This window comes from Eretmochelys imbricata, chromosome 13 (genome assembly GCF_965152235.1).
Source record: "Eretmochelys imbricata isolate rEreImb1 chromosome 13, rEreImb1.hap1, whole genome shotgun sequence".
Taxonomy (NCBI): Eukaryota; Metazoa; Chordata; order Testudines; family Cheloniidae; genus Eretmochelys; species Eretmochelys imbricata.
Window position 1 is genome coordinate 3,690,858 of NC_135584.1, and position 26,038 is coordinate 3,716,895.

The 26,038-nt window shown below is 52.4% G+C and overlaps 2 protein-coding genes across 2 annotated transcripts; one reads left to right on the forward strand and one right to left on the reverse strand.

The window, feature by feature from the left end:
* The first annotated feature begins 793 nt into the window (after positions 1-793).
* Positions 794-13,587, forward strand: LOC144273781 (tyrosine-protein phosphatase non-receptor type substrate 1-like). Its single transcript, XM_077832481.1, has 8 exons — positions 794-808; positions 954-1,326; positions 3,879-4,193; positions 4,783-5,173; positions 6,835-6,962; positions 8,710-8,731; positions 9,765-9,804; positions 11,171-13,587. Exons 1-8 carry the CDS (start codon positions 794-796, stop codon positions 11,429-11,431), a joined length of 1,545 nt encoding a protein of 514 aa, XP_077688607.1. The 3' UTR covers positions 11,432-13,587.
* An 8,545-nt stretch (positions 13,588-22,132) lies between these two features.
* PDYN (prodynorphin) lies at positions 22,133-23,801 on the reverse strand. Its single transcript, XM_077832674.1, has 3 exons — positions 23,673-23,801; positions 22,460-22,792; positions 22,133-22,348 (listed from the first exon to the last, which is right to left on the reverse strand). The coding sequence occupies exons 1-3, from the start codon at positions 23,799-23,801 to the stop codon at positions 22,133-22,135; spliced, it is 678 nt and encodes a 225-aa protein (XP_077688800.1).
* Positions 23,802-26,038: the final 2,237 nt, after the last annotated feature.

Consider the following 26,038-nt stretch of genomic DNA (forward strand, 5'->3'; position numbering starts at 1 on the left):
AAAGCCCAAACCAGCCCCACGGATATCAGGCTGGGATTATTGCTGACAGGCCTCTTGCCTTGCGAGGAACCACTGAAACTTTTCAAGATGGCCCAGCCCGATTGCTCAGCCAGGTTTTGGGTTGGAAGTGTATTCAGTGCTGTAGATCCCTTCTTTGGTCAAGACCAGGAATGTCCACCACATCTCAGCCCAGGTGGATCACTTGAATTAAATTACTCTCTGTAATATACAGAAGAATTTGTGACGCTGAGCACTGCTGTAACTTCCATGGTTTTGGGGGTCCCTGTTTCTCCTACAATATTTTCTCGTAAAAGAAAAAAGAAACCACCGTGACCTGACAGGTAGTAAGAGATAAAGCCATCCCCACCTGGGCTTGTATGGTAAGGGATAAGGCACTTGTAGATACCCAAAGACAAATCATGCATATAAAATTTATGACTAAATGTTAGTTTCTCCAGGGCAATAATCCAACACAACCACAAATTATGGTTTGTCTAAACTGACATTTCCACCTCATTGCGTGTGCAATTTAAAGGGGTACAGAATCTGAAGGTGTGTAACTAGCTAGGGTGAGTATAAGGTGCCTATCACCTGGGCACTGAAGATGGGAACGGTTTGTGTGATACCAACAGGTCCAGAGTCCCCTGGCTGGGGCATTGGCCAGTGGATTTGGCCCAGCCCAGCTATTTTCAGTCAACGCTGATAAACCTGGCAGGTATTTTTAAGCTGGACCATACCCGTCTTCTGCCGGCAGCGGCTCAGCCCCAGAGCGATGGCTCCGGGCATTGCCGTAATGCAGGACAATCCTGTAAGCTCCCGCTGAAAGGAGACGTGATGGGCTCGGCCCGTGGCCACGGGAGGAATGGTGCTGCCTGTTACTCTAAAGGCCTCCCCCGTAACAGTGTCACTGGCTGTGTCCCGGCCCCAGGGGCAGGGGGCGTGTCGAGTAAAAGAGCCGGATTACGAAGGTTGTTTTTGTTACAGGAGCCGGGGCCGAGGAGTTCTGGCTGCTGCAGCCCCAGGGCGCCGTGTCGGTGTCCGCGGGACAGACTCTCACTCTGAACTGCTCTGTGACCGGGGTCGCTCCAGCAGGAGGCGTGAAGTGGTTCAAGGGCTCGGGCGGGGGCCGGCAGCTCGTTTATGCAGACACGGGATCATCCCCCCGGGTGACGCGGGCTGCGAATGGCTCTGACACAGACTTCACCATCCGCATCAGTGACACCCGCCCCGCGGACGCCGGGACCTATCGCTGTGTGAAGTTTAAGAAGGGGTCGGCAGCCGATGAGGAGATCAGATCCGGCGCGGGCACGGCCGTGACTGTGAGCGGTGAGGGCGAGCTCCCGTCCCAGCCACTCGCCCCTGCCCGCCGGGGCTGGGACCAGGGCGGGGACCAACCTCGCTCCGCCCGGACCCTCCCCGGGGAGCTGGGATTCCCATGGGACGCCCCTAGACCGGCGCTGAAGCAGGCCTGGTGGAGATTTGCCCCGTGACTGATGGGCCTGGGGGAATCTGGGCACCAGGCAAAAATCTCCATTTCTGTTCCTACCTTGGCCCTCTGAAGATGGCTTCACACTGCGATGAGTACCTGGGGGGGGGGGGGTCTGGTGGGAGGAGGCAGGTGTCAGGTTAGTGCCTCCCTTCTCCTCCCCCCACCAAAATGCAGGTGCTGCTGGCATTGGCAGGCTGATTCTGCCATCACCCCAGCGGTGCCGGTGTACCAGGCTGGGACTCGCCATTTCCCCCGCCTTGTACAGAGCTGGGGGGAGGCCCCACAGGAGCTGGGCGGCTGGAGCATCCAGCCCTAGTTCGCTCCTTGCGTGCACAACTGGAACTGAAGCCAGACGCAATCCTGGGGTGACTTCGCCCTCCCCCACTCGTTTAATTCCTTCTCCTGTAGCTCAGTCCCCCGGCCTGAGCTCGGGTACGTGAATGAGGCATTTGGGGCTAGCTTCACAAGGGTACTGAGGCACAGGGGGGCTGGAACAATTTGTATCGTGGGGGTGCTGGGAGCCATTGAACCAAACTGTAAACACCCTGCATATGATGGAAACCACTTCAGTTCTAGCACCTATGCTGAGGCACCTAAATGACTTGGGGGCCTTAGGCTGGGTTTAGGCACCGCAATCCAGATGTAGGGTCCACTGTGACCCACAGAACACCCATGCCCTGGAGGCGCCTGAACTCAGGGTAAATCTTCCCTAGGCCTCTGGTTCTTCCCTTGGCCATTCAGCTGCCTCAGCCCCAGAGCAATTCACAAACCGGGGGAGATGGGCACCCACCTGCCTCTCTCACGTGCAGGGCCCAAGCTGGTAGAATCATAGAATATCAGGGTTGGAAGGGACCTCAGGAGCTCATCTAGTCCAACCCCCTGCTCAAAGCAGGACCAATCCCCAACTAACTCATCCCAGCTAGGGCTTTGTCAAGCCTGACCTTAAAAACTTCGAAGGAAGGAGATTCCACCACCTCCCTAGGTAACACATTCCAGTGCTTCACCACCCTCCTAGTGAAAAAGTTTCTCCTAATATCCAACCTAAACCTCCTCCGCTGCAACTTGAGACGATTACTCCTTGTTCTGTCATCTGCCACCACTGAGAACAGCCGAGCTCCATCCTCTCTGGAACCCCCCTTCAGGTAGTTGAAAGCAGCTATCAAATCCCCCCTCATTCTTCTCTTCCGCAGACTAAACAATCCCAGTTCCCTCAGCCTCTCCTCATAAGTCGTGTGTTCCAGCCCCCGAATCATTTCTGTTGCCCTCCGCTGGACGCTGTGCTCAGAGACCACCTAGTGTATTGGGTCCCATTCAAAACTGAGGAGAAGGAGGTGGAGACAGCTCCCGTTCCCTTAAACTTGTTGGTTCGAGCACTCACCTGGGTGCGAGTGCCCCGAGTTCAATTCCCCTCTTTGTTAGGGGAGTTAAACAGGGGTCTCCCCCCTCTCAGGAGAGTGCTCTAACCCCCGCACCCATGGGACCCTCTGGGGGGCTCCCTCAGTCCCCCGTTGAAGCTGTCCCATTGCGCATAGAGAGAGTCACTGGGGCAGGGGGACGGGGCCCTGGGCTCTCACCTCCAACCTGGGTGCCCAAACCAGCAGACTCCAGCCTCCTCCCCTCTCTCTGGGTCTGGGACTAGTTATCCAGAGTGGAACGGCTTCACCTGGAGACCCCTGTTCAACTCCTCTCCCCCTCAGGCAGAGAGGAATTGAACCAGGGTCACCCCACCCCAGATGAGTGCTCTAACCCCAGGCTAAGGGGGGGACACACACCCTCATCACCACCTCCAGCTGTTGTGCGTGGAGTTACCCGCCTGCCTATTCACACCACAACCACCTAGGATGCTTAAGCTGCCTGACACCAGGCCGGGGATTTCTATTCGTGGATCACTTCATAGAGCTGGGCACCCCCTGAAAGCTGGACTTAGGCACCGATCACCACGAGAGGGCTGGGGCCTAGCACACATGCCTGTCCTGCTCCTCTCCCATGAGCTTAGGTAGCTCCCCGCCTCACGTGGGGCTCTTGTGGATCGCAGTCTAAGGCGCGTATCTAGCCCTGCTTTTGGGGGGAGAAATGGGGGCTATTTCCCACCCATAACCATAGGTGCTGGAACTAGGGGTGATATCACACACACCCCGGCTTGAAGGGGTTTCCATTTTATCCACCGTTTACAGTTGGTTCAATATCTCTCGGCACCCCCACCATACACATTGTTCAGCACCCCTGCCCATGACTCTAGCCTCCCTACACCCCAGCCCTGCATTTGCTCAGGGACAGGGGCTGTGCCTCCCCCGATCTCAGGCTGTCCCTGTGGCGAAGCGGGTCCCATGGGGTGGGGAGATGGGCTCTCAGTTGCAGGGATCTGACTGATAAATGCTTCTCCCTGCAGCCAGCCCCTCGGCCCCGTCCGTGTCCGGCCCCCCCAGCAGGGCGGAGCCGGGTCCCCCAGTGACTTTCACCTGCACGTCAGGAGGATTCTCCCCCAGAAATATCACTGTGACCTGGCTCAAAAATGGGGCCAAACTCCCAGCCCCCCAGCCCCGGGTTCTCCCCGAACACGAGAGCGTTTCCTACAACATGTCCAGCACTGTGGGGGTGAGCCTGACCCCAGGAGACACCCGCTCCCAGCTCACCTGTCAGATAGAGCACAGCACCTTACCGGCTCCCCTGCGTGGGACCTACAACCTCAGCGATGCCCTGCGAGGTAGGAGCCCAGCTGGGGCTACTGCGGAGGGGCAGAGATGGATCCTTTAGCCTTTGGTTCCTTTGGGCTGGGTAGTGGGAGGTAAGAGGGGAGTCACTGAAATCCAGATTCAGATCTGGACTCTGCCTTGTGCCCTTAAAACTTTGAAACTCTTTGCCCTGGGCTGGCACATCCCCTACTCCAGCCCAATGGAGGGCAGGGTTAGGAAGAAGGTGTTTGACTTTGTTTAAAGCCTTGTAAGACACCACTCTCCATTTTAATGTACCCAAGCTGGGTCTGTCAGGGGTTTTTCTAGGGGGAAGGGGAGGGAAATTGGGGACACTGGGTAGACTTGGGTTTTTGCAGCCTGCTCATTTTAAAACATTTGCCTTCCCCTGGGTTTATTCCTGTGAGGGGGCCAAGGCTCTCACACGTGGGAAGGCAACTTAGAGATAACCAAAGTTCTTTGCCCTTGAAAAAATATCACATGGCAAGTGGGACGTGGGCTCAGGGGGAAGGTCAGTCTGTCCAGCCCCAGAAATTTCCCTCTGACTCAGCAGGAAAAGGAGAATTTCTGTAGCTGCCGAGCACAGGATATTTGTGTTCTCAGTTCCACCCAGGCTGCGAGTGGGTGACCCAGCAGCGCCCGTCGCACTGAACGAGTCTGTGACGTTCACCTGCCACGCGGAGGGGTTTTACCCGAAGGACGCGAGTCTCACCTGGTTGGAGAATGGAAATGAGACGAACCTTGGAAAATCCTCCCCCCTGGCTGAGAATCCAGATGGGACGTACACGCTGCAGAGCTCCCTGGAGGTCAAAGCAACTGAACAGAGGAATCGGTCCATGTTCACCTGTCGGGTTGTGCACGATTCCCAGCCCCCCGTCAGCGCCAGCCAGATGCTGACAATCTCCCAGCCACCTCCTGAGCCAAGCAAAGGTCCTTCATCTGATGGAGGTAAATGTACAGCTGAACCCTCCCCTGCACTGCTGGGAAATGCCAGGTCTGTTCTGCTGAACCCAGGGGTCCTTTCAGCCCATCTCCGGCAGTGGAGCTCCTCAGTGTAAGAGCGACTCTTTTATTCCAGGATTATTGCTCAGGTCTGCTCTCCTGGGGCCCAGATGTGGAAGGGGAAAGTTGGGGGCAGGAAATGTCACTTTGGCCGCACTCTGTGCCCAGGGCAGATCATCTCAGCAGCCCTGCAGGGGCATGAATATCCCTTGGAGAGGGGCTCAGGCATGGTCACTCCTGCAGAGCTGATGGTGAGGTTCCATGTGGCCAGCTAGTATCTTATGCAAACAGCTGCCAGCCGGAGCTGGGCAAACGCAGCAGGGTTCGGTTGACTGACTGAACCCGTGTGTTTGGTTTGAGGATGAACCAGCCCGTGTGTGTTGCCTGGGGGCTTGCGTTCGGAGTTCGGCCTGTTGGAGGTTTCGCTAGGAACATTCTGCACAGCTGATCACTTGCCTCTTGAGTCTTCCTCTTTCCTCTGTATCCCAAGACATAACTTAACCCCTCCACTTGGTGTGTGTCTGTGGGTGAAGGGTCTCTCCCATATTCCTCTCCAGCCCACTGTTGGTTGAGAGGAACAGTTATAGGGCCTGCTGTGCCACTCGGGGGGGGGTTGCTGTGAAGGGTCTCTCCCATATTCCTCTCCAGCCCACTGTTGGTTGAGAGGAACAGTTATAGGGCCTGCTGTGCCACTCGGGGGGGGGTTGCTGTCTAGTGCTGCCAGAAGTTATACGGAGACCCAAAGGCTTCCCCCGCCCCTTTTCTGTAGCTATGGAACAGTCTAATGGGAACACGGTAACTTGGAGTTGCTGGTCTTCACTAGATATGCTCAGCAGATGGGCTGAGACTGGTTATTATTAGAGCTGAGCAAATAATGGATTTTCTGCTGCAGGGGCAAAAATTTAAAACAAAACAAAAACAACCCCTCAAAATACTGTTTATTTTGACCCCAAATGGAAGTTTGTTTTGGACGTCTCACCCTTTTTTCTACGTTAAACGAAACTGTAGCTAAACATCTAAACAAAACACCATTTCAAAATAAAACAAGAGCCAAGTCTGGATTTTGAAATGGCCAAAACAAGCCGTTTTAGTTGTTTCAGCTGAAAGATTTGCTGAATTTGGCCTGAATTCACAAGGCTTTTGGTATAAAGAACCCAACCGCACACACTTTCTGGTGACTTCACTGTTTGCCAGAAAAACTTCAGCCCATTGCAGTAACTGTATCCACACCCCTTAGAGCACCTAGTGAACTGGATTCCGAATCCTCCCCGAAACACCACAGACTAGGCCTGAGGGAGACAAGGTGCGGGAGGGAATCTCTTTTATTGGACCAAACTTCTGTTGGGTGAAATGGGCAAGCTTTCAAGGTGCACAGCGCTCTCCTTCAGAATAGGCCTGTCATCTCTACAGCAGCTATGAGCAGGAATCCCAGGTCTATACAATCAAACTCCAGGGAAGTTCCCCTTTGTACCAAACTTCAGACCTGAGCTTTGGTTGAGATTCTCAAAGAGGCCAAAGGGAGTCTGAATTTCCATGAGTTGAGCTCCTAACTCCCTTTGGCATAAGCCCAGATGTTCTGCATTTAACTAACTCAGTTTGGCGAGGAGTTTTTCTGTTTGACTATTCTGATACTGGCCTCCTATGATCCCTGAGTTTCTCTCTTGTTACAGAGAATAACTTATCTGACCGAAAGATCTACACAGCCGTAGCAGTGGTTTGTGCAGTGCTGGGTGTATTGGTAATTGCTGTCATCTACCTCATCAGAGTACGACAGCGCAAAGGTAAAAATGAATTATTTCCAGGGGTGCCTGCCGGGGGTCGGGGGTGCGTTGGCTAGATCACTCTCTTCCCATACACGCAGGCAGTGCTTTACAAACACACCAGCATCGGGGGGGATGGGATGAAATGAACGGAACTGGTTAGCGTTCACCTGGGGAAGAGAATTTCACTCACAGTTATAGGGAAATGTCAGTTATAGCTTAAGGGTAACAGCCACTGGAATAGTTTTAAGTTATGCATCATGAAAATCATATGTATGTGTCACACTTCGTATTCTTCTCTTTACATTGCTCTTTTAGTTCTATATAGCATCTAGGGACCCCGAAAACCCTCTACGAAGGTGCGGGCTAGACAGATGTAGGGGCAATGACTATAGTAGATTCTAAGGGCAGTTATGGGAATTTAAAAGCTGTAGTTGAGGGAGAATCCTGGCCAGGACACCAGGGTTCTCTCCTAGTGCTCTCAAAAAATGCCCAGGGGATATTTGACTTCCTCCTGGACAGATGAGGAGTAAAAGGACCCTTGGTTTAACGCCCCCTCTAGAGGGCACTGCTGTATGGACACCAAGTAAGGAAAGCATTGACTGCATGAAAGATGGGCTGCAGTGTGTGTCCTTGCAATGGGCTTAGCATGTCCATGGGGCCACACCATTTTGGATGGAGACACTCTCACCCCCATGCATTAGAACATAAGATTCTAACACTACCCCATAGAGCCTAGCACCTATCCCATAGAGCCCCCCACAGCTGCTAGGAGCAGGTGCTTGGATAACTTCAGCATTGCACTGTGGCAAGGACCAGTGCATCTGCACCACTTGTTCCACTCCCAGCATGGAGGGAATACCACCCCTATAAACGTCACTGGCTCTGCCAGCTCATGAACTAAAGACCTCATTCCAGGTGCTGCAACCAGCTAGTCCAACAAGGGATTGTACAGGGTCCAGATCAGCCCATGTGGGGATGCAGGTGTGTTTGTATATCTGTTGTAAGCTCAGGGTGTTTCAGGCACTGGTTTGTTGCAGTATCTTCTTGCCTAACAATGCAGCACTCCATTAATACATCACTGAAACATCAGCAGTGGTTGTGATCTCAGTAGGGTTATCCCTCTTGTCTGATGGAAGGCTAATTGGGAAAAATCTCACTGCTATCATCCCCCCTCTAGTTTCTGCCAATTGCTGGAGGAATCACAGCTCCCAGTACTGTGCCTGGAAGGCATTGGAAGATTCATCCCAAAAATAAGAGGGGAGGGGAGGGGAATTACCAGAGGATAATCTCATCAAGGGATCCGATAACATTTTAAACAGCAAAAGCAATAAAACCTTCTCAGAACTCTGATACCCTTACAGCCTTCTGACTCATTTCCCATCACTCCTCTAGCATGCCGCCACGTTTAACTTCATAAAGCAGGTCCATTCTGAAAACCCCCAGGCTGCCCATAATATTGTATTTGATGCAATTTCTGTCTTGCAAAAGACACTCCTAAAATAGGAAAGGTTTAGATTCCACCCACAAAGATTTGTCCTGCAATGAAAGGAAAGGAGCTTTGCAATATGTTCAGCAGAGTTTGCAGGAAGATGCTGTTATTGGGTTTCTGGAAAAGCTGATCTAACAACTTCTACAAAAAAGTTAGAAAAAAAGGAAATAAATAGTGTGCAAAGGAGCTAAAAAAATATAAAGTAACGTGAAATGATGTGGGGAGGAGGGATTATTACAGTAAGGTTTTTTAAGTTGTGTTTCTCTTTTTAAACAGGAAAAAGCTCCCCTTCTGTAAGGTAAGCACCGATCTCCACTTTCCTCATTGAACTGTTGGGTAATCAGTGAGGGAATTTAAAGCCACAGGAGCTAATGAAGTCAAAGCGTTGACACCAGGGCTGAACTGGGGTCAAGTTTTAGCTAGGTTCCAAGTTTGTAACTTTAATTCCTATGTCATATGCAGGCGAACATGGTTTAGCATGGTCTACGCTTCACTTTGAAAGCTCTTCGCCTGTACATGGCGGTTGATGTGATGCTCAGTCACTAGTGGATGGAATAGGAGATCCATGCTATGGAGACGTTGGTCTCTAGCTCTAGTGATGTGGAGGGGTTGAATATCTCAGCTATTGTAAAGGCAAGAGTACCTCATGAGCCATGACTCAGCCTGTTACAGCACACGACCGTTCGAGAATTACCACCCAGAGACTGCTCAGTGAAGTCGCTCTCTGTACAAACAGTTACGAGCCAGCAAGCAGACATCGCTGGAGATGATTCTCCCATAGCATTGCTGAACGGAGGTTCCTGGCCGAGCGTACACCCACACATTCATTAACTGAGCTGTAAACCAGCCACTAAACAGCTGTAAACCTGCATTACCTAGGGAGGTTGTGGAATCTCTTTCCTTACAAGTTTTTACGGTCAGGCTTGACAAAGCCCTGGCTGGGATGATTTAGTTGGTGTTGGTCCTGCTTTGAGCAGGGGGTTAGACTAGATGACCTCCTGAGGTCCCTTCCAACCCTGATATTCTATGATTCACTTGTTCTTTATTGTCCATGCCACACACAGGCAGCCTGGGGAAATCCAAATCTTCATCCTATGGCCAGCTGGCTACTTAAGTCTGTGTGTTGTGTGAGGATAAACTCTTCATGGTGCAGTTAGTTCTCCGTTATCACACACTGGTATCCAGTGGTTCTCCCCTCTGTCCTGAAATCAACTGTCAGTCAGCCCTCGGCCATCCTAACCTGAAAGAATCCTCTGCAAAACTTAGTCACCCAGCAGCGCTACCATTTTAAAATACGAGTGTTTGACTCTGTTCTGTTGCTTTTTCTGTAGGCTACACGAGCCCAAGAAGAGCCCCAGCACAGCTCTCCAGGTATGTAACAGCTAGCTTCCTTTGGGGAACCGGAGAGGGGAGAACGACGGAAGACACCATGAAAATACCAAGCGTCAGGCTAAAATCATGGCAGTTTATTAAGTGCTCAGAATCTCAGCTATGCGAGCCTACTTCTGTGGCTGGGGGGAGGGAGAGAGACACACAGTTCAGGACAAACGCTCCCTCTCTAAATTGCATAGGGAAGCTGCCTCCATCGCACTGAATTTCTCTTCTCCTCCTCCCCGGCGCCCCCACCCCTCCCCAAAGAACAAGTCTGGCTCTATTGTGACTAGAGCCAGCTGTACAATAAGCCAGGGAAGCTATTTCTAGAGTTATTTTGCATTCTGTGATGTGGCTATGAGTAATTTACCGATCAGAACTGAGCTCTGTCCCCCCGCCCCAGCTCGTCCACATGCTCACGTACGCACGCAGCTGGCCTAACACTGGAAAGACCTCATCCGTTCTGGACATAGCCGCCCAGACCATGATCTCACTGACACTGCTGCAAGTCTAGAGTAATTCTGTTGACCCCAGTGGAGCATCTCCAGGTCTACAGGGGTGCAAGGGATTGCAGACTCTGGCTCGGTATTGCCCCTGGTTCTTCCCTCGGAGCATCGTTCACCAGCAGACTTAAGGGAGAATTCTTGCAGTGGATGGTAATGGTGCATCTCAGTTGCCTGGAGAAGCCTGAAGGTAGCAAGCGAGTGTCTTGGTTAGTCTCGGGCCCTGTGGACTAGCATGCTTCTCCGCCCCTCTTGAAACATTATCGAGTGTCCCCAGGAGCCTGAGTGACCGTTCTAGAGCCAAGTTATCCAGCAAGTACAGCTTGCACTGCTGCTGGCTAGATGTCCTACCAGCATGCCTTAATCCTGCCCGGGATGGTAGATACATCTCCAGAGCCATTTCCATCTTTGTTCTCTGCTAAACAAGCCAGCCAGTTGGCAGTTGATGCGCATAGTTGAGGGGTTGGTTTGGAATGGGGACACCTGTCTCGGGGATCCAGCACCACTAATTCATCAACACAGACCCCAGGTCTCAGGCAGTAGGACTTTATATTGTAGCACATCATACTTGTGCTGCCCTAGCAGGGTCCATCCAAGGACCTCAGAGCACGTTAGTCATGAATGAAGTAGTTGTATTCCCAGTTTACTGATGGGGAAACTGAGGCACTGGGCTACTAAGTGACTTGCCCAGGGTCAGTCAGCAGCAGAGCTGGGAGTAGATTCTAGCTCTTGCCACAATCTCCTGCTATAACCACTAGACCAGACTCTTAGCTCAGGATGAACAGCTCATATCCCATCTGTATGCCAGCTGTAGGGGACACAGCTCCCTACTGACTCCATGTTTTCTCCCTCCCCCAACTCAGGATTCTGATCCCAACACCCTGACCTATGCAGACCTGAACTTTGACAAGCAGCAGAAGAAGAAGAGCACGCGCCGGTTCATGGAGATGAGCCCGCAGTTAGAGTACGCCTGCATCCAGACCGGCCAGCCAGCAGTCGCTGAAGACAATCTCACCTACGCTGACCTGGACATGGTCCACCTCAGCAAGGCACCCAAGAGACCTGCCCCCCGGCCCGAGGAAGCCATCTCGGAGTATGCCAGCGTCCAAATCCAAAAGAAATGATCAGGGCTAAAAGCAGTCCGGGGCTCACTGGTGAAGTCTGGCAGGCCCCTAGCTGGACATGGAGCCCTGGTCCTCCAACACTGGATCTCAATGGAGGCATCAGGAGCCCAGTGGAAGTGGGTGCCAAGCTATGGGAGCTGCATTCCTGGGGCCTGGAATGCTCACACAGCGTACGGAAGCCTCCCCATGCTGCTGTGTCCTCACTTGAGTTAATACCAACTTCCACAACAGGCCCGGAGAGGCCAGACTGAACTAAGACCCTCACTCCGTGCAGCTTTATTTCTGGACCAGGATCTCTGCTATTCCCCCCCCCAACCGGTGATTTGTCACAAGACTGGAGAGGTCCTTCGCTTGGTGCACTGAGTTTCCTTTCGCATGTGTCGAGCAGACAGACAGTTTTCAGTGCTTCGCTGATGCAGTGGCCTACTCCATCTTGTAACCTCTCCAGACAAGGGCTGTCCTCGTCTAGTGAACACCTGAGTTTCTCTGCAGCCAATTTAGTACGTTGTGTGCAAGGAAGAAGCAGCCAAGCTGCCGCAGATCAGCCACCTGAAGGAGAGGAGGCTGTTTTGGGAGATAACGTAGTGGCAGAGAGCTGTCTGGCAGCAGGCTCTGGACTGCTGTTCTCAAGGCAACATAGGCCAGCTAGCTTGCCTGTTGGAGTCCCTCTGTGAAGAGCAGACACTCTTTGATCCAGAGTGACTACTCCTCCTTCCTCCTGCTCCAGAACCTGTGTCTGAACGAGACTGCTCATTTTTAGGCTCAGATTTCCCGCCAAACTAAGTGTGTCGTAAGTAATTCCTTAAGTTTCCACCTGAGGTTCCCCCTTCCCAATCATCCCATCCTTGGGGCAGTATGTTAAGACCAGTGACCCACTCGTGCCCTTGCGGGTTGAGCGCCAGGCTCTGCAATCAGATCAACAAAGTGAGGACGTTTCTCAGCCCCAGAGCACCTTGGGCTGGGGAACGCAGCCTGCGGAGCTCCCTGGGCAGAGTGGAGAGTCTTGATCTGACCCAGGAGCCATGCACAAGTCATGCACTAGTCATGAGCTCCTAGGCACCACCGCTCCCAGGCCTGTGTTCCCCTGGTACAGAGCATCCTCATTGCCAACCACAGAGCTTATCCTCATGAGATTGGGACTGACGGGCTTCCTACAGAAGCTTGTGCTAGCCGGGGTGGGGGAAGAGGCTAGCCAACCTCTACTGCCAGAGCACAGGCTAATTCCAGGGCTATGCTGCCTTTCAGCCCTTCCTGCTGGCCAGTTCATCCAGCACGCCCGGCCTCAGTGCCTGGAAGCAAGAAGAAAGCCTTCATGCACGGGTGGAGGGCATCCCCCGGAGAACAATGTCACCATGACTGTTTGACATGTAACTGTTCATCTTTAGAGCTAAAAGCCAATGCTTGTGTGTCGTCCATGGGTGGAGTGCTGTGTGTTCATCACTAGGATGAGACGTGCAAAACTAAGCGTAAGAGTCAGCGTGATAATCCCCAACCCTGTCAAGTGAAGGTCTGGTAAGCAAGTAACCCTCCATCAGCGCTGGGGGGGGTGCGGATTTCTGACTTCTCGGCCTTCCCCACGGCCGGGCAGACTGACTGGCCTAGCGAAGAAAAGTGACAAACGAAGTTGAAATGCAACCACAAGTGGCATTTCAGAAGCAGCCATCTTCCTGATTTTCTACATGGGAGGTTGCAGATAACGCACCGTTTCAATTTTCACCTTATCCCTAGGATTCAGGTTTCAAGATTTCCAGGGTCAGGAAGAGCTGGGCTAGGCAGCTGGCGCTCCAGGCAGGGAATTATACCTGTTTACGCCAGGCCTGAATATGGCCCCCTTGCCTGGTTATTGTGATGGCCAAAAGCCCTTTCCCTGCCCTCCTTTCCTCAGCAGTATTAAAGAGAAGAGGTGGGACTTGTGGTACCATTCCTTGGAAGGAGGGCAGAAGAGGGAGAAATAATCTAGCACTAAGACATGTTGGAAACTAGATTGTATTCTAGCTGTTTGATCTGCAGGGAGCTGGGGAGGAGGAAGGGGAAGCCAGGAGATCTTGACAGGATGTTTCAAAATCAACTGAATGGACCACTTGTACAGATTGCAACATATCTTCTTTTTTTTTTTTTTTTTTTGCTTGCAGGATATTTTTGTAATAAAAAGTTCAAAGTTCTGTCTTGCTCGTGGGTCGGTGCCAGGTGCTGTGCTCAGGGCCCCCTGCCATAGGGAAGCCAGAATACCCTTCCTGGGTTAGATACCCTGGGGGAGCGGGGAGGCAAATCTGAGTCGTTCAGGTTCTCAGACCCTTTTCCCCATCTCTATGTATGGCCCAGTTTTACTCACTGGGTGGTGTCGGGGAGAAGAACATGCAGGGGTGAGCGCAGCTGCTTTGTACGTCTAAAGCATCTTCTCGCCAAGAAGCTCCAGGGGCTTCCCAGTGCAGCCTCGCGGCCCCGCTGCAAGGCAGGACAATGTGATCCCCATGGCGCAGACAGGCAAACTAAGCCACTGTGCGGTTTTTAAACAAGTCTGGCGCTCAAAGGTGCAAGTGTCGTCATGGTAACCGAGCACAGATGCATGTGCATTGCAGGCAAGCGGGACCATTTGCGTGTACAACTGCGGTACCCGATGGGATTTAGATGCGCGCCTACCTCGCCTCAGCGGTCACAGCCAGTCGGCCGCAGGATTACAACTCAGGAGCTAGTTTAGTCTTGTGCTTTTCTAAACACCGACCCACGCGCCTATTCCCACACATCTCTTCCCCCAGCCTCCCCGCCCCAAAGCTTTCTACCTGTCATCTGGTTTTGCTGCCTGCTCAGTCCGCAGCAGAGCAGCAAATAATGGCAACAGAGGCAGTTAAAACCTGTTTTGAAAGCCACCCTGCTGAATTCAGTAAGTATTTGTTCCTCCTTCTTAGTTTAGCTTTCTGTGGCTTAGATGTCTGGATCTCAGGCATGGGCCAGCAATCACCGCCATCTGCCCGTGGTTAGACTTGCTGGGCCACTCGTAAAAGACTCCAGAGCTTGTGCTGATGGCAGCTCATTGCTGAACCTCAAAACTAGTTTAATAGATACTAAGGTCAGAAGGGACCATTATGATCATCTAGTCCAACCTCCTGCACAACGCAGGCCACCGAATCTCACCCACCCACTCCTGCGAAGAACCTCTCACCTATGTCTGAGCTATTGAAGTCCTCAAATCATGGTTTAAAGACTTCAAGGAGCAGAGAATCCTCCAGCAAGTGACCCATGCTACAGAGGAAGGCGAAAAACCTCCAGGGCCTCTTCCAATCCGCCCTGAAGGAAAATTCCTTCCTGACCCCAAATATGGCGATCAGCTGAACCCTGAGCATATGGGCAAGATTCACCAGCCAGATACCCAGGAAAGAATTTTCTGTAGTAACTCAGATCCCACCCCATCACAGGCCATTAGGCCTATTTACCATGAATATTTAAAGATCAATTAATTACCAAAATCATGTTATCCCATCATACCATCTCCTCCATAAACTTATCGAGTTTAATCTTAAAGCCAGACAGATCTTTTGCCCCCACTGCTTCCCTTGGAAGGCTATTCCAAAACTTCACTCCTTTGATGGTTAGAAACCTTCGTCTAATTTCAAGTCTAAACTTCCTGGTGGCCAGTTTATATCCATTTGTTCTTGTGTCCACATTGGTACTGAGATTAAATAATTCCTCTCCCTCTCCGGTATTTATCCCTCTGATATATTTATAGAGAGCAATCATATCTCCCCTCAACCTTCTTTTAGTTATGCTAAACAAGCCAACCTCCTTGAGTCTCCTTTCATAAGACAAGTTTTCCATTCCTCATTACAACTACCATTAGCTGAAGCCTACTTCTGTTGGAGATAAAGCTTATTGTTTGGAGGGTGAGAAAGGTCCATCCCTTGCAGCAGAAGAATCAAAAAACAAGGCAAGGACCCTGAGCAGCATCAGGTGGAGAAGGAGGGGGGTCTATGTGGGAGGGGTTTTGTCAGGAGATTGCACTGAACTGGAGAGGGAGGAAGCAGTAGAACCTGGTAACATAAGCCCCTGGCATGTGGTATGTTTCCCCACTTCTAGTGCCAGGCTAATCAGTTGTTGTGAAGCAATTCAACCAGACATCCACAGATTCCATTTCCATACAGCTGAGAGGGAAACAACATGATGCAGACACAGTGTGTGTGGAAACTTTCCAAGCGATTTCCATGAGTCTGTAGCTGTCCTTCAGGGCTCCTACAGCTTGCGAGGGGGATGCGAGAACTGCAGAGACCAGGTCCTGCAGGCAGTAGCAAGCAGACTACAGAAGGGCTCAAGAGCATAAGTGTAGGGTAGTAATCATTGGATGGTTCTGCGAGGTGGGCCTGAGCTTTCCAGAAAGAAGAAAGTGTGCTGGGAATAATGATGGAAAAACACGAAGGCCTGCACCAAGAATGATCCAAGCCACCACGGCTGTCTGCTGTGTTTAGGAGCAGGAGGGGGGAGAAATACAGCGATACTTCTTAAGAACAAGAGATCTCAAAATAATGATTCAGTGATTCCCAACTGTCATGAAGCCCAAAACGTTTTCAGACCAGCCATGATCCTTTCCAAGCTTCAGGAGTTACATACCCTGCCTAGGGGCCCCTTGTGTATTTACAACCCACCTGTGTGCCCACACGTCTCTATCTTCCACCCTTGCCATTCCACCCCTCCCCCGGGAGCGAGTTGTCGTGGTGGGCGACTCAGGTGAGTGGAAGTGGGGTAGTGAAGGGGTAGGGTCTGGCCACAGGGGCTGTGAATTATCAAATCCCAGCTTTGTTGGTGGAGCTCCCCCCAGGCTTAGCCCTGTATGCAGATATGTGGAAGTCAGTAACAACAGGCGTTTCAGAAGAGGAGCCCTCTTCCGGAGATGGGCCCCTTCCACCATGACTGCTCCCGCTATGGCGCTCCAGCACGGTCAGGATCCCCTGTAAAGCCCATTTACAGTGATAAGCACGGCTAGGTCTGGGGGTGGCAAGAGCCCCTAAGCAGGGCAGCCCCCTCCAGTCCATCTTGCAGCACCGACTTGTCCCCCATCAGTGAATTAACCCTGTCTGAGCAGTAACAGAGCCCTGCTCCCTCCTTGCTATTCTCCCAAACTGAGCCACCATTAACCAACATCAGCCTAAAACAGTGAACAGGTCCCCTGGCACACAACTGCTGGCCACGCAGATGATCCTTCAAGTCCCACTGAGCAAGGCGGGGCTGTGTCCTCCATAGCCCCTCTCCATAGGACCCCTGGGCAGCGTCATTCTGGTAGCCATCTGGGGAGCACGCCTGCCTGCCTGCCTGGGTGCAGGGGGGTCCACAGCCCCCCAGGGAGCTGGGGAGTGCAGCAGTAAAGTGTTTCAGTACAGCTGTGGCTGACTGAAGCCAGAGCAGACCGCAGAGGAGAAGTCCAAGCAGCAAACTCACTTCCTTACCTGCGATTTCCCAATAGCTGATCGAGCAGCCATTCAGACCACAAAACAAACAAGACGGAGAACACGGAGGGGGAGATTTCCTGTTCCTGTGGTCAGTGGGGCACTAGGAGCCCCAGGCTCCTAGTTTACAATCCCCCAGCTCAGAAGCAGCTGCTGAGCCTCCCCCACCACCCCTTGACTTGAACTGTTTCTGCCAGACTTTCCCTCTCACTCTAGCTTCTATCAGGCCCCTCCTGCCTTTCAGCTTTTGACCCCGGGACTAGCAGCCTGTTGATTTTTCTCTATCCCAGACTCACCATTAAGGGGAGCTCAGGTATCAGCTGTTGGAGAGATCAAAGCTCGTTCTCACTGGGTAGATGGTGCCACCGCGTGCTGCTGTTTTTACTTGCAGGTAGGGTGACCAGATAGCAAATGTGAAAAATCAGGACATAGGATGAGGGGTAATAGGCGGCCTACTCGCAGGTCTGGCCCATACCTAAGCGTATGCCGAAAGCCGGTAATGTACTTCCATGGAGCAGGGGCTGTACCTCAATCAGTCCCCGGATAAACTGACACACCAGCTGTACAGGAAGAGCCCTGGTGGCCCAAGGAGCAATAATTGCTGGGGAGGAGGGTGTATCATTAACCGTTGGAGAGGACAGTTCACTCACTGGATGTGGGGAAGGCTCACTAGACCCACCTTCATTTTTCCTCCTGTTACACAGCTCTAGACTTCCAAATACACACACCCCTCTGCCTCCTTTGCATGTTACAAAGCAGCTTCAAAGGCTCATCTCCAGGCCACAAGGGGAGGCTACAGGATAAGTTACCTGGCAGCTGCCAACAATACGCGCTACAGCGCACAGAGCACAGAGGCAGGGGGCCTTCCCCACCAAGGTGATGCCCCATCAACCATGCCCCTAGGAAAGAGGGTGGCACTGGGGTATCCTGTGAGCAAGGCCCTCCTTCCTATGGGCCTGAGCTCATCACAGAAACTCATTCCCTGGCAGGCCAAAGTCTTCTGTCCCCACGAAATATACAACCCAATCTGCAGCCATTGCTCTCATTGCTACTGCTAATCAGTACAGCTGCAGGTTACCTACCAGCTCCCCACTACCACCGCCCTGCAGCGTGTACCCCAGCCTGTCTGCGAGTCGGCAGCCACCCTTCATACTGCAGGTGCTGCAGGTCAGTGGTTACTAGACTCCAGGCACGGCCCCAGCAGATAGAGTCCCGAGCCCAGAGTTTGCAAAGCAGAGACAAAAACGTTCCCCAAAGGGCTGCCATGCAAACCATCTCCAGAGACAGGCAGCATCTCAGAGCGCCCTCCCCGAGCAGCGTCCAGCAGCATTAGCACCCGTGGGCAGCCTCCCCCTTTGGTGGCTAATTGGGATGCCCCGCCAAAGGAGTTACAGGGGGTGACGAGAGGCAGGAAAGCCACAGCTCTCAGGGCCAGCACACAGCATTCATCCCCAGCTGCAGGAAGGCTCAGACTGCTTCAAACTGCATCCAACCAAGGTCACATGGGCACTTGACACAATGGTGTCATACATGGCAAAAGCCATGCCCATCTAAGCCTCATGACAGTTCCCAGGCGTCCACACAGCCTGCCCTGGATCCTTCAGCACAAACATGAACCCCCACACTCCCTGCCAGCCTCCCTCAGCCCGGCCCAAAGTACCTGTGATCAGCCCTTCTGCTGAGCTCCAGGAGAAGGCAGGGTCTTCACCAGCCAGCCCAGGCTTGCTCTTCTTGGGCATGGGCACTAAGGAGACCAGCTGACTGCTTCTGCCCCTGCATGTTTGAGCAGGCCCCAATTTTCTGTTAGCCCCACCCTGGGCAGGGTGGCCGCTGCCTTCTCTTTATAGCCCCCTCCCCCCTCCTAATGAGCCAGCTGGAGGACATCCACACCCCCTCCCCAATTGACAGCCCAGGCAGGTTCTCCAGAGTGCAGCTATTCTTTGCCTCTGGGAGCCATTGGGGCATTTGCACATACATCCACCAGCCGTTCCTGCTGAGAGGGGGTGTCCTTGGCTGCTCACGCAGCCCCCTGCTCCACAGCCCATCTTGCGATGAAGTTGGTGGTGGATGGCTCCTGCTCCACTGAAGGTCATGGCAGCCCCTGCTAGCACTGAGTCACACCTACTGATGGTCCATGGACAGCTGTTGCCATGGGAACTGTTTGCCAGCTTTATTATGTTGTTGTTCCGGGGAAGGAGAGGAGGTGGTTTCTCAGTGAAGGGCCATTCCTCAGCAGGAGCAGGGCCTAGTTCTGATCCCGCTTAGCTGGGGTAAATGGGGACTAGCTCCCCTGGAATCACAAACGGGCGAAAAATCAGAATCAAGCTCTCTGAGCCTCCGTCCTGCGGGAATGGCGGACCAGCTGGGAGCAGACATCTGACACGGGGACCAGCCTAGTGCTGGGGGAAATAGAAGAATCCCTCCTTACTTGTCTCGTGCTCATTATATTTAATAATTTGCACTTACGCTGCACGTTTCATCCATAGCTCATTGTATCTGGAGAAGTCTCCTTAGCCCTCTGTTGTACATGGGCGGGGGGGGAGGGGGTTAAGGGTTTTGCTCAGGGCCACATAAGGTGAAATTCAGCCCTGGAGAAAGGACTATAGAGAGATGCATGCAATGCCTAAGGTCGGGTGCTGGCTGGCTGCACGGGGCTGAATTTCAAACAGTGGCAGAGCCAGAAATTGAAGCCAGGTCTCTTGCCTCCCAGACTGTTGCCCTGTCCACATGGTCTCCCTTCATCTACTGAAGCTCCTTCCCGCCTGACATCTCCAGCAAATTGCCAGCTTTGTTGTAACAATGACTCCATTCCTTCCCAAGGAGAATGGCAGGAGACTGGGGGATTGTCTCTGCTGGGCAGAGCTCTGCTCACCTGCAGTCTGGGAGCTGCAGCTGGAAAGTTTTGGGGATGGCGTGTTTCAAAGCACAGAAAGCACCAGGAAGAGGTGTGTTCTCAACAGAGAGGGAGTGGAATGGCTGAGTGGGCCGAGAAGGTGGGTGCGACTAGGCGAGGTGGACCCACAGAGGGTGGGCTCTGCTGTACAGGTCAAATTTGCAAAACTGTCAGGAACAATTATCAGCTCCCAGATCAATATCTTCTCACCCATTTGGACCATGAAGGGGGCGAGGACCGGCGGATATTTCCCATGCCTTGATGTGTGGGTGAGAGGCTGGAATTGTTCTATTTCTACCATGGGACACATTTTCAGATGGGAGTAGCAGAACTCTCTGGACAGGGGCTTCTTCCTCCCTTATCTTGGACGAGGGTCATAACTCCACCGGTTCTCTATGCTTTGTGTCCCTTTGTAGGCCAGTGCTTCATGCCCAGCCGAAGCAGGGGTACTGGTCATTCATCGTTTTCTTTTCTGTGTCCTTGTCCTGGCACCTGCTGCTCCCCTCCCTCAGCTGAATAATCCGAGCACTCAGCAGGGAATCTAAAAGCACCCACATTTGCTTCATGCACATCAAGCACATTTAGGGCTCACTCTTGTGAGGTGCTCGCTGCTCTCCCGAAGGAGCTATAGTGAGAGGCCATCTAGTCCAGCCCCTGCGCTGAGGCAGGACCAAGTACACCTAGCCCATCCCTGATTTCCAGTGCTTCCTCCCCAAAGATATATGTGAACACTGTGATGGGCCCCCATCCTGGCTGGCCCCCACACTGTGGACAGATGCATCACCAGACGCAGACTCATTAACATCTTTTTATTTACCGTACAGAAAAGGAAGGGGGTGAACGTGACCCATCTCAAGACAGACCAAACTTTATTTCTTCTTGCAAATGTAATAATGAAAAGTAACCAGACTCCGAAACGATCTGTACATCTCAGAACAGCACAAGGGAGCAGGTGGCAGCCGATGGAGGGCTGTGCTCAGCCAAACAGTGCGTCTCAGGCAGAGTCCAACCTCATCTACATTCCTTTTCATAAGTTTCATCTATTTTAATTTCCCAATTTTGCCCATGGTTGATGTTAGAAAAGGAAACAATGTGCCAAGCCCTGCACTTTCCTGCCTCTGTCTCATGGTCTTTTTGTTGGCCTGTTGCAATTCAGCATTCGCTGGGGGATGGGGGAGAACACGGATGGTTGCAATGAGAACTACATGATGAGCCAAACTTTCAGAAATGGCTCCTACTTGATTTCTGTCATTGTGTGTGAGGGCGATCCCCTGTGGGCAGGGACAGAATGGGGCCAGCTAGTGTCAGTTTGTGCTCCAACTTATTTGCACCTGCAATTCTGTGCACACAATCACTCCAAGGCACAAAGAATCAGACTGTGCCCGCAAATCTGGCAGCACAATACCGACATTCACTCTGCTCCCTTCATGACTGTGCGCATAAATCCCCAGGTGACAAACGAGCGGTTGACTCGGGTGCCTTCAGAAGTGCAACACTATTGAGATTTCATCGCTTCATTAGAAGTGTGCCTCTCTCATGTGTATTATAAAGGGTCACAGCTGTGATTTAGCTGGAATATAATGAAGCAAGTCAGGGTTCTATAGGGCAAGCCTACCTTGCTCTCCAGGCTAGATGCCCTCCCATACAAACACAGGTCCCTCTGGGAGACACTGTGCAATTAGAGAACAATCGGGATGTTCTGAGCAGAGGCATCTGAATGGATAGACTAGAAGGCAAGTAGCAGATGCCTCTGTTTCCATTAGAATATTTATATTTGAAATGCCCAGCAGCACCTGGTGCCAGCGCTGGGGACCTTGGAAATGGGGTTCCACCGCAAAGCTGTATGGTTCCAATTTGGAGCTAGAGCCAAACTCCCCCAAAGCTGGGAGGCCTTTGGACCTGGAGCTCTGGTTTGGTCCACGAAGGACCAAAGGGGCCAGCCACCAAGTTTGGATCCAGAGCTGAACTTTCCCAGTGTTTGGGGTATTCCGACTGGAGGGTGGGAGCTTGAGTTGGGCTCATCGCTACGGGTCACAAGGAGGATCAATAGTCAGTTGTCTGAGACTTAATTAAAGTAACCTGCTTTCCATACAGCTGAACTAAACCCATAGCCGGGCCGATCGCTTTGGTACTGGTCCAAGTCCCAGAGCTGAGAGAGACAGAAACTGGGGAGAAACGTGGCCGGCTGCAATCCCTGCCTGGTTTCTAAACATCTGGCTCTTCAGGGAAGCGGCAGCAGGGTGGTGCACCTGGGTATCACTCAAAGGACGGATTGGTGTGTGATGCCGGGGACGCGCAGCTGAGCACGGGGGGGTGATGTGGGTTGGGAGGAGCGATGCAGTCCCTACTGGAAGTATCTCGGCTGGCGGGGGGGTTCTATAGGTCCAAGACCTCCCCCGAGTAGGCGTTGGGGTCCTCGTCCGACCGCGTCGTCACCTTGAACTGGCGCCGCAGGAAGCCCCCGTAGCGCTTCTGATTGTCCCATCTGAGCTTGGGGCGGATCCTGCGCATGAAGCCCCCATAGCGCTTGTGCAGGTCCTCCAGCTCCTGCCCCTCCCCCTCGGGGGCCAGCTCCGAGCTCCGCTTGGGGTACTTGCGAAGGAAGCCCCCGTAGCGCTTCATCTCATCCTTGAGGTTTCCTTCCTCGGGCTCCTCCCCGTGGTCGCCTGTCTCCCTGGCTTCCAGCTCCGGGTAGTCCTCCGCCACCTCAGAGGCCGCCCTCTCCCCCGGCTTGCGGAAGAAGCCACCGTACTTCTTAGCCATGCCACCTTTGCTGTGGGCGTTCTCACGCAAGAGGGAGAAAATCTTGTTCTTGTCCAGTTTCTTCATGAAGCCACCATAGCGTTTGACCAGGCCGCTGGGGAGCTCGCCAGGGATGGGGCTCCCCTCTGGCTCTGCCTTGGCCTCAGCCTCCAGAGGGGACAGGCCCTGGCCCCCCACATCCACCATCAGTGGGGCGAGGAGAGCCAGAATGGTCTGGCACCTCTCCCACTCCGCGCTGGACAGCAAGGAACCGTGACACTCCAGCGAACAGATCTGCAACACACCAATGAGAGCAAACCCATGACACCCGCCGGCAGTTCCCAACCACCAAGGCTCTCTCCAGAGGGAGGAATGATGTCTTGGGATTCCCCTTTCCAGGCCTGGAAGGGGCTCTAGCTCTACTTCTTGGGGTCCCATAACATCCTACCTTTTAAGGGCCTGCATCCCACCCTGCTGCAGTGGGTGGCTGAATAATCTGGTCCCACAGTGGGAAGCAGATGCTTCCATTCTTCTAACATCCAGGGCCAGGGCCAGATACAGAGAGGGAAAGGTTGTCAGAGATTAAAAGGAGCCCCAGCCCCATGGCCCTGATTCTGCGTTGCGCAGCACTGGGGATTATCGTAGACACCAGTGCAAAGTGGGTGCGAGATGCTGTCAGATCAGACTGGTAGCTTTGACACAGACTTTTCACTAGTGTAAATAACTGCACAAAGTACAGGGCAGTGGAGAACTGGGCCTGTGTTGTTGTTCTCTGATCTCCGCTAGAGCATGCAGAGTCCTGAGGGTCGTCATGCTCTCAGTCCAACCTTTCCCCAGCAAGCAGGACCAGCCACTTCAGCAGTCCTGCCACTGGCCCATACAAGGCAAGAAGAAATGCTCATGTTCAGCTAGATTTCAGAACTGTGTGCACAAAAGTGCATTGCTGTGCACAATTACTGCGGTTGCACGCGCACAGCCTTGGCAACGGCACCCCCAAATTAGGCATGCAAACACAGATGCGCAAGTCTGGAAAATCTGGGTCTTTGTAGAGCAAGTGTTACCAGACCTGGAAATGGGCTAAAACAGGGGCCGGTTTGAATACAGAGCTCATTTGATCTGAGCTCCAAAGTTGAGTTTGCTCCAGACTGCACCAGGCGTAGGACCCAGCACTTACCAGGGGACTGATGGGCTTCTCCAAACCCTGGGTCTGCACGGCACACACGGAGCACTGGGCTGCACAGTCTGCAAAGGCCGAATGAGCCAAACCCATGCAAAGAGTCAACACCAGAACCTGCCACTCCATTCTGCGCAGTGGGCACTTCCTGCGGCAAGGGGAGAGAGAAAAACCACAAGAGACCAATGATCTTTCACTATCAGATGCAAACCCCAGGCAATGGGTGCCCAGCGCTACCCTCCCATAGCCAGGGGCACCCACAGCACTTGGACATGGGCGAGCCCACTGTGGAGAAAACTCAGTATTGGGCCTGGGAGTGCCACACCCATATCCCCCATGAGCCAGAGATCACAGCAAAACCTATTGGACCAATAGAAGTTAGAAAGAAAAATGCCCCTGCCAAGGCAGGTGATAGTCCCCTGAGAGAGGGCATTGCGCCGATCTCACACTTGCCCTTAACCTTAACAGTACCTACGTGCAGGTGATTCCAAAGCAATGGCACATGGGGCACAGGTCTGAAGTTCCTCACTCAGTGAGGTTAAGTGACTTGCCCAAGGTCACAAAGGCAGTCTGGAGCAGAGCTGGGATCTGAACCCAGATCTCCTGAATCCCTGTCCCGGGCCTTGTCTGCGAGGCTTTACTTCCACGCGGCCTGTCCCAGAGAACACCCTCAGGCTGCCAGTGGGAGGGCGGGGTTAGCTGTGGTCCTGCAGCTTGTGCTCAGCATAGCACGTTCACATTAGACACACAAAAAGAACAGGAGGACTTGTGGCACCTTAGCGAATAACAAATTTATTTGAGCATAAGCTTTCGTGAGCTACAGCTCACTAGCTCACGAAAGCTTAGTCTCAAATAAATTGGTTAGTCTCTAAGGTGCCACAAGTCCTCCCTTTCTTTTTGCGAATACAGACTAACACGACTGTTACTCTGAAATTAGTCACACTGACATGCACAGGAAATGGCTGCCACTGGGCATCAGCAGCATCCTGGAGGAATTTCCTGTAGAGACTGCTGAGTTGCTTACAGGGTGCAGGTGCGTCAGCGAGCAGCACCACCGTTTAGAGTTGCTCTGAATGGCAAAAAGGGGGCGTTAGCTGATCTCTGGTGCAGCATGAATGATGATACAGAATTGCAAGATACGACTACAGCGCGAAACATACAGGCATAAACACACCCTGCCACCCATGTGCAGACAAACACACAGAGACACACACGCACACATACACAAACACATGTTCCACCTAGATGTCTCAGAAACCCTTCACTTTCACCCAGCTGGTAACTTTTGCACGTGTGCCTAATGCACAATTTAGCCCGGAACTCCAGCTTATATAAATGAGCATGATTCCCTGGAAGTCAGTGGTGCTAACACTGATCTACACAAGCTGAGGATCTGGCTCTTTGCCTCCAACATACAGTAAAAGCTGTGTTATCCGGCACGGTATCAACCGGAAAGCTCTGTTAGCCGGCATTTCTGATATCTCCCAATACAAATCTTCAGCCTAGTAACTGGGACTAGTATACTGCCCAGGAGGTTATGCAGTTTCACGTTCTGCACTCTACTTTCATGCAAAAGACGCAGAAGACATGTAAGCAAGCTGATATCAGGGATTTATTCAGAAAAGCAGCTTCCAGGGTGTGTCAGGGTCATTACAGATTCAGCCCGATCTCCGGCACCTTCTACCTCTACAATGATAATTGAGGTTGATGATGATGACCCTGCAAGATCCCAAAGTGCCTTCTGAATCATCAAAGAAAGATCACGTTGTGTTGCGTATAGTTTTAGTGTTCAGTGTATTTTTAGTGATCTGGGGGTACGTCATGCGCTGCCCAGAGTGATATATAGTGTCATCACATAACCTACCGTATAGAACACTTTACCTGTAGACACCTAAGTGCTTCAAGAAACCAACCACTCTGCAGTGCAGGACTACTACTGGATTGAGGAGTACCTGTGTGCTATTTTATACTTCATTCATTTTATCGTATTCTAATTCTTTGGAAATTGGTATTCCGTCGGTAAGTATCTTTCTTAGTTAACCGGAATATTTGATTAACCGGCACCCCCCATCCCCCCCCCCCCCCCAGCATGCCGGATAACAAAGCTTTTACTGTATTTAAGGGAGCCCTGGCATGACTGTGTATGTTTCTGACCTGTCTCTCAATGTTCCTACTGTCTTGGTGACTGTTTCAAAGGTGCCTGCGTACAGCATGTCTCTCATCAACAGGACCTTTCTAGCCTCATCAGCTCACGGAAGCTGTGCATCTCGCTCTTGTAGATGCTGTTCCGTAACCTGTTCCTCCTGGTGCATGAGTGAGAGCCATTCAAACACATTTATTCTAAAGCCTTTTATTTATCATTTTAA

Bases quoted from the DNA above. Each gene is read 5' to 3' on its own strand.
- LOC144273781 (XM_077832481.1), top strand. The intron at 1,327-3,878 runs GTGAGGGCGAGC...TTCTCCCTGCAG, and splicing joins CACGGCCGTGACTGTGAGCG to CCAGCCCCTCGGCCCCGTCC. The intron at 9,805-11,170 runs GTATGTAACAGC...CCCCCAACTCAG, and splicing joins GCCCCAGCACAGCTCTCCAG to GATTCTGATCCCAACACCCT.
- PDYN (XM_077832674.1), bottom strand. From the start codon at position 23,801: ATGGAGTGGCAGGTTCTGGTGTTGACTCTTTGCATGGGTTTGGCTCAT. The intron at 22,793-23,672 runs GTAAGTGCTGGG...GGTGTGTTGCAG, and splicing joins AGAAGCCCATCAGTCCCCTG to ATCTGTTCGCTGGAGTGTCA. The intron at 22,349-22,459 runs GCGGAGGACTAC...TTCCTTCGCAAG, and splicing joins AGAGGGCGGCCTCTGAGGTG to TACCCCAAGCGGAGCTCGGA.